Source organism: Westerdykella ornata, assembly GCF_010094085.1.
Source record: "Westerdykella ornata strain CBS 379.55 unplaced genomic scaffold EI97scaffold_52, whole genome shotgun sequence".
Taxonomy (NCBI): domain Eukaryota; kingdom Fungi; phylum Ascomycota; class Dothideomycetes; order Pleosporales; family Sporormiaceae; genus Westerdykella; species Westerdykella ornata.
The window spans coordinates 99,188-110,648 of NW_022986902.1; the positions used below are offsets into that span (position 1 = coordinate 99,188).

Below are 11,461 nucleotides of genomic sequence, written 5' to 3' on the forward strand. Positions count from 1 at the left end.
TAAAGGCACCAGTGGACGCGGTCAAGGTAGACAATGGCTAGAAAGTCAATTATATGTACCTGCGGAAACCTCAAGAGATGCGCCAGAAGTTTCTCTGGCAGACTTATTACATCACTTCAGCAAACACAGTAGAAAGACGATTATCATATGGATCTGTCATTAGAAGGTACATAGTCAACGCCTCTTAAGTTGTTGCTCATTACAAGGATACATCATAATCGCCGTCTCCTCCGTAAACGGACGTTTTCCCTATATTCCCGTCCTAACAATTACAGCGTCGCATTCTCTCATCAAACACTCCATTCCCTTTTCGAAACTTCGTACAGCGAGTTGCTTCAAATCAGAAGACAGAACACTCATCTCGTCCGCTCATCATACCCCCCGCTCAAACTACCATCCGACTCCTTCTTCCACAAGGACCTCAAGCTCGACCTTTTCGGCGTCGACATCCTCCTCAATAGCGGCCTACCTCCCGGGTCCGAAGGCTCGGGCGTCGACGCCCTGTTCAATGCTGGACTCGTTGGCGCTGCCCAGCACGATGGCGTTGGCGCCGTGGCGTGCGAATGTGAGCGATGGAGGCGAGGACCTCGCGGTGCCGGTGGTACAGGAACGGTAGGTGTTGAGCAGCGGAAGCAGAGAGCTGGAGACGGAGACGGAGAAGGGGAAGGCGATGAGATGGAAGGTGTGGTTGATCGTACCGAGAGCCGGGATGATGGCCGTGAGGAGGAAGAAGGATAGTGGATCGATGCGGTTGTCGACGACCTGGAGCGAGTATGGATGTGTGGATGCGACCTCTCCAGCTCGAGAATGGCTTCGTGGATTCTGTTGGGGGTGCGGGCTCTACCGCTGCTGAAGAGCGGGGCGGGGATGAGATCTTCTAATATCTCTTCCTCGAGGTCGTCGTCATCGTTTCCGTCGTCGTAGCATGGCTCAGGGAGTGGTGGGAGGGGTCGAGATTGTGGGTGTCGGAGGTGGCGGGCGTGACTGGGGAACTCCACTGGAGGTGGTGTGGTCGATGTGGGTCGTGATGTATACATTTTCGGTCCGGTCTCCACGAGAAGGTTGGAGGTTTGATCGACAACTGTTGGTGACCTCCGGATCCGCTCAAGGTCCTTCTCTTCACGTCCCTATCCCAACCTCTTCAGCGTCGTTGTCCTGAAGGCACAAAACACAACGCAGAAAACAAATAGCTGCACAAGAGAGGATCGGTAGCGACAGGTTGCCGGGACACACAATCCGCTGGTAATGCGTCCTTTAAAAAATTTCCCTGCCTCCAGCTAAATCTTGATTGCTCCGGTTTTCAAGCTTGTTTACTTTATGACCTCACGAAGAGAGCTTTTGACTTGGTGGCTGGATACTGGTGGCTGGGAACCAGCCACACAAGGTTTTGGCCCCATAATCATTCCGAACCCGAATTGGATAATGGAGCTGTGTGATTGTGAATCCTGAAACAATTTATGGTCGCGCCTATATCAAATATGCAGGTTTACGATGGTTGATATCACAGGGCACTTCGAGGGACAAGCATAGAACTCGAAGATGAATGTGCACGGGCCATCAGCTCTGCTAGACCTCGTAGACTAGGACTGGGATGACCAGGTTGCTACCAGAGGAATCGATCGATTTAATCGAGGGATATTGCTGTTTCAGGTGTGATCATCCTTCAATTCATTCCCGCCGTCGGCAGTACTATTGCCTTGACGGTCCTATGTCCTATATATAGCCATTGCATTCAACCCGTGCAAGAACCACAACTAGCTCCCAAAATAAAGTCCAACCGCCTCAAGGACATTATTACAAAGGCATATCAAGTAGTTCCCATATCATACAATGTGCTCTGCTCAGATTCATAAGGCAGGTGACCTGACCCGCTCTATGCAATGCCGCGGATGGTAAAATGCGTGGTATCATCAAAATGCAAAGATAGTTGCGAGAACCTCCCAACTAATCCGTCTCCGTGGAAAATTGCCTTCTCTTGTGCGTCGTATGATCAAGAGTCCGCAACGGTATTCCGTAGTCGTCTTCCCACTCATCTTCGTCTCCGCTTGATTCCCATGAACAAGGGATCTTCTCAGTTGTATGACGAATACGGTAGGTTTTGAAGCCAAAAGCTCCCTCAGAGATCCGTGCGGCAATCTTAAGCATGAGGGTGACCAAGTGAGCTGGTGGGCCAAGTATGAGTTCGCACGTCTTCCTGACCAGTGCGGCTGTAAGATGGCTGCTTGGCGCTTGATTCGGAGGAGGCTTGAATATGTTGTGAGGGTTTGGCATCGGTGAAAATGCCCGCTTTTGTGACGCTCCTGTCAATCTCTTCATCCGGATTGCGTCCGGGGGAGTGGATATATCCAGCTCCAGACTGTCCTCGTCGGAATCGTTGATAAGGGGTGGTGTACATGGCACTGATGACGGATGAGCGTCAGTCGTGGGCGTCACTACGGAGGGCGTGGTTTCTATCAGCGTTGGTGACGCAGGTGCCGCGACTTGTTCCAATGAAAGTCGTGTTACGGTCACTTCGGAGGGACCGCGACGATGGCGTTCCCGACCCCTCTCCTCCTCGGGTTCTCGTTGCTGAAGAGGATCACTAGCCCAGGGGTTGACAAGCTCAGCTTCAGCATCCAGATATTGCGGGGAAGGGGTTTCCTGAGTCGCTGTGAGGAAAGAGTCTGTGCTTGATAACAGACTGAGGGTATCGACGGAGTCCTTCAAGTTGTCCTCTTCCTTCAATGATACATTTTCGGTATCCACGAAGGGAGAGCTTCCGGACATAGCCTGTCGAGGAAGGGAAGATGCTCGGTACTCCCGTGGCGCAGTTACTGATCGAGAGCCCTGAAACTGTTGGGCTCGCTCCCGCACAGATGGGAGGCGAACACGTTCCGGCAGAATAGAAGCAGCAGGTGTTGCGGGAGACTCTGTCACTGACTCATCTCTGTCGGATAAGATACTGACACCATCCTCTTCCTCATAGGTGGCATTGGTACCAGAGTCGGAACCTTCCGGCAGCGGAGTCGTAGATCCCGAGCCGTCTTCGGGCATCCAGGTCTTGTCAAACAACCATTTCTTTGCTTTTGCAGCAGGTCTACTTGAGCGTGGGCGCGGCGGGGTAATTGGACGCTCTGGCCGATCATCGTCGGATCCGCTCGTGAACGGGCATCGCGTTTTCTCGTACTGCAACACCTGTGCAAAGACTACCTTGATCTCTTCGACCTTTTGCTTGTCCTCCTCGGAATCAAACGGTAGTTCGATCCGGTAGTATGAGTCCTGCCGAATGCGAAGCACAAAGATGGACTGTCCGTCTACACACCAACACTGCGATCTCGGGAAGATGGTATGGAGCAGATTGCCCGAGTTCAGAAATGATACGTTCGAACTGGTCACGCGGTAGATTCGAAGCGGCCCTGCATTCTAAATCAGCTTATGCGGTATCCTCGGTTTGGGGCTTACTTACCAACTGCCAGGGTGCGCTCGGTGGAGGATCTGTACGGAATCGAAGAGGATGCATCGAGGTTTTCAGCGGCCTGCCGCTGCGTGGATGCAGTGAAGGAGACAATCTTGGAGAAGGAGCATGTGAATAGTGTTTCGATGCCATCCGCGCTTCGAGTGGAAGGGGAAGAGGACTGGGACCTTTGGGCTATGCGCGCGGGGAGGGTGAATGAACGCCGCAGGTTGGAGCCCGAAGTGGGGTCCGCTGCAGCAGAAGCCGGCGGTGGCATGGCGATAGGTTCATTGGAGCATGGCGGGCGAAAGGGGTTGAGATGCGTGGAGACACACGAGAGGTTGCCTCGTACCGCAGTCCCGTGAAGTTCCCGCCAAGCTGTGGCTGAACTCGTGGGGCGTTCGCTCCTGCTTCCCGCGCTACGTCATTGGTGTTCTTCTGGGGTGGTGCACATCGATCGACATCTACTCCGTACAGCGTCAGCACTGCGAATACAAAGGCACGACATGTCTAATTTCGACCCCAATGCCATATTGCGGGGAGCCCAGCTTACTCTTGTGGGAGGTCAGTTTACGAGGCTCCAGGGTTTGAAGAGAGAATGTTGCTAATGCACTGTACATGTAGTCCACCGTGCTCTGCAAAATCCCGACCTCTTCACTTCGAGGCACTACCGCCAGGCTGCCTTAGCCGTTGCAGCTGGAATAATAATAAGACTTATAGTTGCAATACCGGTAGGACTCCGAACCTATGGGCCATCCAAGAACAAGCTGAAGCCAGTACCAGATTATAGGAGTGCGCGTATTGCTCTGGGTGCTTTCGTTCTTTGTGGACACGCAGCAGGCACAATGGGATGATACTATATTGAATGGGATGCACTTCGTAGAGAACTCTGTCCTCCAGGTGCCATTCATTCTTATGACCCTCATGGGCTACCTCACCCCGACGCTTGACCAAATGTACCGTAATATTCCCTCCAGCTCAACAGTGCTAACAGTATCCTCAGTTTCATGGACTCGCTTCGTTGGGTCGATCACACGTACGTACAAAAACACAAGACAGATGATCCTGCCGATCTCCGAGCCATGTATTATCCGAATCTGCAAATGTATTCATCACACAATTCACCCAAATCTGAAGGAGGTCAGAAGCCGTTGAGGAGGGCACTCATGGCCTACGCAAAGCGGTATGGCCGGAAAGCTGCAATCTCCCTTGCCGTATTGGCGTTATCTTACTTACCATATGTTGGCCGGTTCGTCTTGCCTGCCGCCAGTTTCTATACTTTCAGTGAGGCGGTAGGGCCGCAGCCAGCATTGGTCATCTTCGGAACATCCCTTCTGCTACCGAAGAGATACATCATTACCTTCCTGCAGAGTTATTTCTCTTCTAGGAGCCTCATGCGCGAGCTGGTTAGTCGGTGTCCTACTCGTCAATGCCCTGCTAACGCACTCAGCTTGAACCATACTTTGCCCGCGTGAAGTATTCGAAGGAAGAAAAGAAGATATGGTTCAAAGATCGTGCTGGCGTTTTGTTTGGATTCGGTCTTGGTTTCTTTGTCTTCGTCAAGATCCCTTTGGTCGGCGTCATGATTTACGGTCTAGCGGAGGCATCAACTGCCTATCTTATCACAAAGATAACAGATCCACCGCCTCCACCCGCTGAGGCCGAGCACTTCAAGGAGGAATCATTACGGTGGAAAAACAAACATGAGTTTCTCAGTCTGCCTTGGGAAAATATGGATGCATACAACATATCGTTGCATCGCAAAAAGGCTCCGGAATCCGATGTTCGGCAGACCCCGCGGAAGCAGTTTAGCTAACCCAGGATGCCGATCCTATGGTACGGATGAGCATGAATGGGAGTACTATTTCAGGCGCTCCAGTGGCATATACTCTTTCCATTCGGACAAATTCAGTTGGCACTCTTGAACTATCGGGGATTTGATGATGGCCATTTATCGGCTTGAGGTGTTCCAATGACGGAGGCGATATGGTGAGATCCTCCATGTGTCTTCCGATCACGAAGCCAAAATCGGCTAACACAATCTCGAGGTTATATCAATCACCAGACCTATCTCCTGGCCAGCTGCGCTCCTGTTCAGCGGCAGATTGCCGGTGCTGTAGATGGCCCGAATGCCTGCACGACTATGGAATTTCTGACTGAGGTCTTTGATTTTAATATTTCGCCACATGGATTGGCCGAGAACAGGTATCTGAGGACTTGTGCAATCGTGAGCAGCCAGGGAGATATAAATTGGAAAACTCGCGGGAGCGCTGTTAATTCTTCGTACACACCATATGGCAACTGCGCTAAGATGTGTCTTCCGACTTTAACGACGATCGGTGCTTCTGTACGGGAAAAATTAAGGTATTCAGGCAACTAAATTCGAATGCAACTGAAAGGATACAAGCTCAACCACTTATCTTGTACAACGCATCCAGCTTGCAGTGAAGTCACTGCCTGCCCTAAAGCCCAACATGGGCAACGTCCTGCTTGCGGCCAGCAGGCGTATCCTACCATGTACATGGGAAAATGTATTACTGAGGCGAAACCTCATCTCCGTCTGCATATGATATGCATGATGTGTTTCTGAGACACGGCAAGCAGTACCTCACTCGTACGATAACGGTAGACCTGCGGCGTAGTCGACAGCTCATGGTGGAACAAGGCGCGCTTAGACAGTTTTTTATTTTAGCAGCTTAATGGATCCGGCTAAATGGGAAGGATCTGGAGTTTCATCGCAAGAGGGCGTTCTGGTTTAAGGGAATCTGGCTGTGGATGTGTTGGAAACCTGGGGGGTCGTTGTTGGCGACGTCTACGGTCCCGTCGTGTTTTCAGAGCATCGAGGCAAGGGGAGGGACTTGTGGATTCCCGGCAGGATACTGCAGCTCTGGTTTATTGGCCATATATGTAGCTAAAGGGCGCAGTCTGCATTAACACTCCAAAACAAGGAGGAGCCAGCTGACCAGATGCTTATCCAGGGTAGACCACTATCATGGACTAGACCGATCCAGCGCATAATGAAAGAGTACGAGGAGTCGGCATCTCAGCCGAACAAGCATGGTATAAGCTGGGCAAAACTCGTGGTTCTCACCTGGAGACCATATACATGAACGACGCTTCGCGGGACCAGAATCCGCTCGCTAGCTATCCTGAGGCGAACTTGTCAAGGCTTCGGGAGATCGCTCAAAAGTACGATCCTGGGCGCGTATTTCAAGTCTTGCAGAATGACGGTTTTCTCTTGTCGAAAGCGTAGAAGGGTGAGTGGAAGGAGTGAAGTGGCAGAGGTCGGGGTGGTGTATGTTGAGTACAAGGCCGCGAGATTATGGGGTCCCGATTCAGTTGGAAACGCGAAATTTTCGCAATAAATGACCATGAAAGTACCTCCGTCGAGTAGCTCCAATCTTGAATTCAAGCAGCTACAGCTACAGCTACTAATAGCGCACCTTGTATGTAGAACAGTAGGACACGGCAGCAACCAGACACCCAATATAGAGAATTGAAACCTACCGTTACGAAAGACTGACTGTTGAGAGCCCCAGACCTCAACGGAGTGTGACTACATACCTCCCAAAAACGCTACTACATCCCACATCCTAAATCTGCAACACCGTATCCTCCTGCCCAACCCCACACCACTCAACACTCTTATCCCAAACCGCCCGTTGCTTCACCTCATCGTTACTTTCCGGGGAACTTTCCGTCCTCCTACCCATCTCAAAGTGCCCCTTCTCACCCGCATACGCCTCGCCCACAGCCACATTCGCCACATCAACAGCACCCTCGTGACTCCGTCGCATTTTCGGTTGCAGCTTCTTAACCACCGGATTCAGGAAGTTGAAGGCGCGCATGAAGGTCCTCCACGTTGATGGCACGCCCTTGTCCAGGGTTCTGGAGTCCGTGAGATAGCCTGGATCGATGGCCAGGGCGGAGAGATGCTTGAGGGATGGGGTCTACGACGGACGTTGTCAGTGTTGTTGAGTGGTTTTTGGAAAGCCGGAGAAAACTGACCGCTTCAAGCCTTCTGTTCATCTCATACATGCAAAGCAGACTCGCCAACTTAGACAGCGCATACCGCTGAAATCCGCGCCCGATGATTTCGTCCTCCTTATCTGGCGCCGGTCTAGCCAGGAGCTCGAGATCCTGGGGAAGAGTTGGGGGGAAGACCTCCAGAGAAGCTTTTCCCGGCCAGTGGGCATCGCTCGAGATGAAGACGATTCGTCCCGCGGACCCGAGGTCGAAACTCCCCACGAGTCGCAGCAGGAGGTCGAAATGCGCGAGATGTCCTACCGCAAGCGTCTTCTCGTAACCGTCTTCTGAGAATTGCAGGCCGTCGGAGATGCTCCAGCTATAGGCGTTGCAGATGATGGATACCAAGGGAGGCAATGTGCTTTGGGAGATTTCGGTCTTGATGGTGACGGCGAAGTCTCTGACGTTTGCTAGGGATGCGAGATTGAGTTTACGGATTGTGTATTTTGCGTTGGGGATTCGGTTTAGGGTCGTTCGTAGGCGGGCGGTGTTGGGATCCTGGTTGGAGTCGTTCCTGACTGTGAGAAGTAATGTATGGTCTGTATAGTGTGAAGACAGATGGGCTGCGGTTGGGATTGCTAGCGAACCATTGGCGCCGGTGATGATTACGGTGCCCATCGTGAGCCTCTGTAGCTAGATGCCGGGTATTGCGAAGCGGCGATGTTTCGACGAGGTGGACTGGGTTGAATTTATCCTGGTGAGTGGCTCCAATCGGGAGGTATTGAAGTGCAGTCGTGTCCACCGATAATACAACTGGGTGGCACAGCAAAAGCGGTAGGGTGTCCATATCTGATATTGATGAAACTGAGCCTTAGCTACCTGTATTTTGTGCAGAGAAGGCAAGCACTCAAAGGCTGCGCCGTTCAGCTACATGCACGCCTGAAATTATATAGACCGATTACAATCCCCGGCGCCATGCGAACCGAATTAGTGGATTGATATTACCTCCCCCTACTGTGCCGCAATAATGTATTCAAAGGAGCCAATCGCAGGTTTGGTTGATTGGAATGGCTACGCTCACGGAACGGATCGCGCCTCACTCGTACATAGAGTCTTAACTTAGCTATCCGTCGCCGACACGGAGATTAGGCGTTCAACTACTTCTTGCTGCCAATTGCAACTGCATGATTGCTGAGGCACGGGTTGTTATGACAGAGAAGAGTTCCTGCGATGGTGCGATAGAACCAACCGCCACACGCACATTTCGTGGTTTCACAGAGTCTCAACAATGTACGGGCATGGATACATGCGCTTATTGCCAGGAGTTTTGTGTCCAATGGTCATATTCGGTCAGTTCAAGAGCACAAAGTACCTAGGCGAGGCATGAACTGATCAGGTCTGGGTCATCATGGGACGCAATGAATAATGTAACCGCAATCGGAAAGCTGAGTCGCAAAGAGACTCTCTCTCCTATATCTTCCACTCCCATCCCCACATTCAAATTCCCGTGCTGAGGCTACCTCGCCTCTCACATACCAGCACCTAAACACTCAACGACTCCCCACCTTCTACACTCCCAAAGCCCAACTCCCTTACTTCCACTCCCTCCTCACTTCCACTCAACCCCCCACGTCACCTCCCCCCTCCGAAACGGCACCACCTCGACCCCCAACCCCTCCCTCCTCACCACCTCCCCGACCCTCGCCTTCCCCCTTGTGAACACCACTGTCTCCCCCCTCGGCTCCTGCACCTTGTAAAACGCCCGCCCCCACTTCCCCAAAAACCCCTCAAGCACCTCCCTCGTAACCTTCTCCTTTGCAACCACCCCCCTCTCGACCCCCTTCGCCAACGCATCAAGCACATACCCCACCGCCCACCCTTGCGTGAAGACCCCCGCAGCGACTCTATCCTCCCCGCGCTTCTTCCTTACATCGTGAGGCGCCGAGTCCGTGCCCAGGAAGAACTTCCCCTCGGACGTCACCACGGCGCGGAGCAAGGCATCCCTATCTTCGGGCGTCTTGGCGACGGGTTTGCAGAAACAGTGCGGGTCGCCGGCCCAGTCGTCGATGATGAGGGAGAGGTGGTGCGCGGTTATGGTCGCCGCGACGGTGGGGCCACACGATCGGACGGCTGCTACGGCGGCGGCGGTGCTGCAGTGTTCGAGGATGATGCGGAGGTTGGGGAATCGCGAGTGCAGTTTTGCCAGGGTGGGGAGGAAGGCGGGTTCGGCGTTGAGGACGGTGACGGCGCGGTCCGAGGAGGATGAGGTGATGGGGGCGTGGGATGGAGTGGAAGGGACTTCGCCGTGCAGGTTGAGGACGAGGTCCTGGCGCTCCATTTCGGCGAAGATGGGGTAGAAGGATTCGTAGTCGACGACGCCCGAGGAGGAGTTCTGGTGGGGTTAGTTCATGCGGTCTTTTTGACCGGCGCCTTGCTAAGGTGCATGTGTGTAGTTCGAAGGACTCGCATGTCACTTCTGCACTGGTGCACACTCATTCGACAAGACTTACAGTAGTAACACCCGCGGGATAACTCTTCACCCCCCAAACCCCCGCCTTCTTCGCCTCCACAATCGTCTCCGGTGTCATGCTCTCGTGCAGATACAAAGACATGAGGTAGTCGACATTGGGCTCGATGGCCCGTAGCCTCTCGCGGTACGCCAGACATTGCTCCACGGTCGTGATTGGTGGGACCAGATTGGGCTGGGTTGAGAGTTAGTCCGATGTTATCGACGTGGGACTCTTGGACAGTGGTTTATAAGGTCGGGTTGACGGGGGTTATAGGGGAGGGTCGAAAGTTTAGGTAAAAGGAAAAGCGACACGGAGTGGCAAACAAAGAAAAACAAGGAGGAATTAACAGGAGAAACAGAAAAGATGACACCGCAATAGTAATACCAACACAGCCATTTCTTGCCCCAAACCAATCCACGGGCCGAGCACCAAGCAAAGATGCACTCGAAATCTCGGCAAAATCGAGACCCAAATTATCTCTTTCCCAACCCAACACAACCCTTCCAAAAATAAACAAGCGTCCTTCTCAGGGAAAACCCCAGGGAGATGTAGAGAAAGTAAGAGAAGAAAACATACCATAACATAAACCTGATTCACACCCCCCTCCCTCACCGTCGGCACCACCAACTCCGCCATCTCCCCATCCCGCAAATGCACATGCGCGTCAAACACGCCCGTCAACTCAATCGTCTCCACGGTTGCGAAATCGAAACCCGCCATATCCGCTTTTCTCTATTTCCGTTTCCGTATATTCCTGCGGGATTTCAATGGCGTACCGTTTTCTGGGCAAGAATATTGCATATGGGGTTGATAGAAAAAAAGTGGGAATGGATGCGGCTGACTAAGTAATCGGTCCCGGCCCGAATACTAGCATTTTGCTTTTTCCGCTCGAGGGCCGAGAAGTTGATAATGCAAGAGATACGGTTAACACCACAGTTCAAGAAATAGCATTCATTCTAGATTATTATTGGAATCCGTCTATTCATGCGCCGTATCGATGCGATCATGAATGCTCCGGCGCATCTGTTGTATGCGTTAATCCGAGTTTCCTTGGCACATGTGTGTCGCTCTTGGTACACCTTTTTCTCCACTTTTTCTTTGAGCGCCCTTAGTATGTAGCTGGAGCGCGAAGGTCTGCGCAAAAGTTGCAATTTGTACCTACCTGCACTGCAACAACAACGTAATAAGACAAGGCGAAATCTTTAAGATAGGCTTAATTTTATAAGGAGATAATATTTTATAAGTTTTAGCTGGTCTTATTGCGCTGTTGTTGCGGCGCAGGTAGGTGCACAAAAACAGAGGGCAGTTCAGACGCGAAACAATGTGCCAAGATATTTCGGATTAACGCATACAATAGATTCTGAGAAGTGATTGGCCTACTTCGACTAACGTATTCCACCACCGGGTGTCGCACACCACCGAGTGTCGCAGAATCTCTTGGCAACCATCACCACCACTTCGACACGTAATGCCTCAACACCCGCAAGCAGATAGAACTCAGCAAGAAGGCAGGATCGAGCTTGCACTCCAGGCGTACAGCGACGGCCAATTT

General features: G+C 52.2%; 7 protein-coding genes across 7 annotated transcripts; 3 read left to right on the forward strand and 4 right to left on the reverse strand.

Annotated features, from left to right (window-relative positions):
• Positions 1-149: 149 nt before the first annotated feature.
• EI97DRAFT_504825 (uncharacterized protein) lies at positions 150-1,492 on the reverse strand. The gene has a single exon (XM_033802852.1). The coding sequence runs from the start codon at positions 1,035-1,037 to the stop codon at positions 357-359; it is 681 nt and encodes a 226-aa protein (XP_033649224.1). The 5' UTR covers positions 1,038-1,492; the 3' UTR covers positions 150-356.
• A 140-nt stretch (positions 1,493-1,632) lies between these two features.
• Positions 1,633-3,773, reverse strand: EI97DRAFT_504826 (uncharacterized protein). The gene is made up of 2 exons (XM_033802853.1): positions 3,446-3,773; positions 1,633-3,395 (listed from the first exon to the last, which is right to left on the reverse strand). Exons 1-2 carry the CDS (start codon positions 3,708-3,710, stop codon positions 1,945-1,947), a joined length of 1,716 nt encoding a protein of 571 aa, XP_033649225.1. The 5' UTR covers positions 3,711-3,773; the 3' UTR covers positions 1,633-1,944.
• Positions 3,774-3,939: 166 nt separating this feature from the next.
• EI97DRAFT_462652 (uncharacterized protein) lies at positions 3,940-5,249 on the forward strand (the record flags this gene model as incomplete). Its single annotated transcript, XM_033801286.1, has 5 exons — positions 3,940-3,997; positions 4,058-4,164; positions 4,217-4,389; positions 4,437-4,839; positions 4,884-5,249. The coding sequence occupies 5 exons, from the start codon at positions 3,940-3,942 to the stop codon at positions 5,247-5,249; spliced, it is 1,107 nt and encodes a 368-aa protein (XP_033649226.1).
• Positions 5,250-5,334: 85 nt separating this feature from the next.
• On the forward strand, positions 5,335-5,980 carry EI97DRAFT_261914 (uncharacterized protein). The gene is made up of 2 exons (XM_033794227.1): positions 5,335-5,422; positions 5,499-5,980. Exons 1-2 carry the CDS (start codon positions 5,420-5,422, stop codon positions 5,811-5,813), a joined length of 318 nt encoding a protein of 105 aa, XP_033649227.1. The 5' UTR covers positions 5,335-5,419; the 3' UTR covers positions 5,814-5,980.
• Positions 5,981-6,506: 526 nt separating this feature from the next.
• EI97DRAFT_387396 (uncharacterized protein) lies at positions 6,507-6,686 on the forward strand (the record flags this gene model as incomplete). Its single annotated transcript, XM_033796116.1, has 1 exon — positions 6,507-6,686. A coding segment is annotated over one exon (180 nt), but the record flags the coding sequence as incomplete, so codon positions are not given.
• A 340-nt stretch (positions 6,687-7,026) lies between these two features.
• On the reverse strand, positions 7,027-8,096 carry EI97DRAFT_487053 (uncharacterized protein; the record flags this gene model as incomplete). Its single annotated transcript, XM_033802171.1, has 2 exons — positions 7,442-8,096; positions 7,027-7,383 (listed from the first exon to the last, which is right to left on the reverse strand). The coding sequence occupies exons 1-2, from the start codon at positions 8,075-8,077 to the stop codon at positions 7,027-7,029; spliced, it is 993 nt and encodes a 330-aa protein (XP_033649229.1). The 5' UTR covers positions 8,078-8,096.
• A 912-nt stretch (positions 8,097-9,008) lies between these two features.
• Positions 9,009-10,692, reverse strand: EI97DRAFT_427849 (Dihydroorotase; the record flags this gene model as incomplete). Its single annotated transcript, XM_033797234.1, has 3 exons — positions 10,486-10,692; positions 9,910-10,101; positions 9,009-9,791 (listed from the first exon to the last, which is right to left on the reverse strand). The coding sequence occupies exons 1-3, from the start codon at positions 10,627-10,629 to the stop codon at positions 9,009-9,011; spliced, it is 1,119 nt and encodes a 372-aa protein (XP_033649230.1). The 5' UTR covers positions 10,630-10,692.
• Between the last annotated feature and the right edge of the window lie 769 nt (positions 10,693-11,461).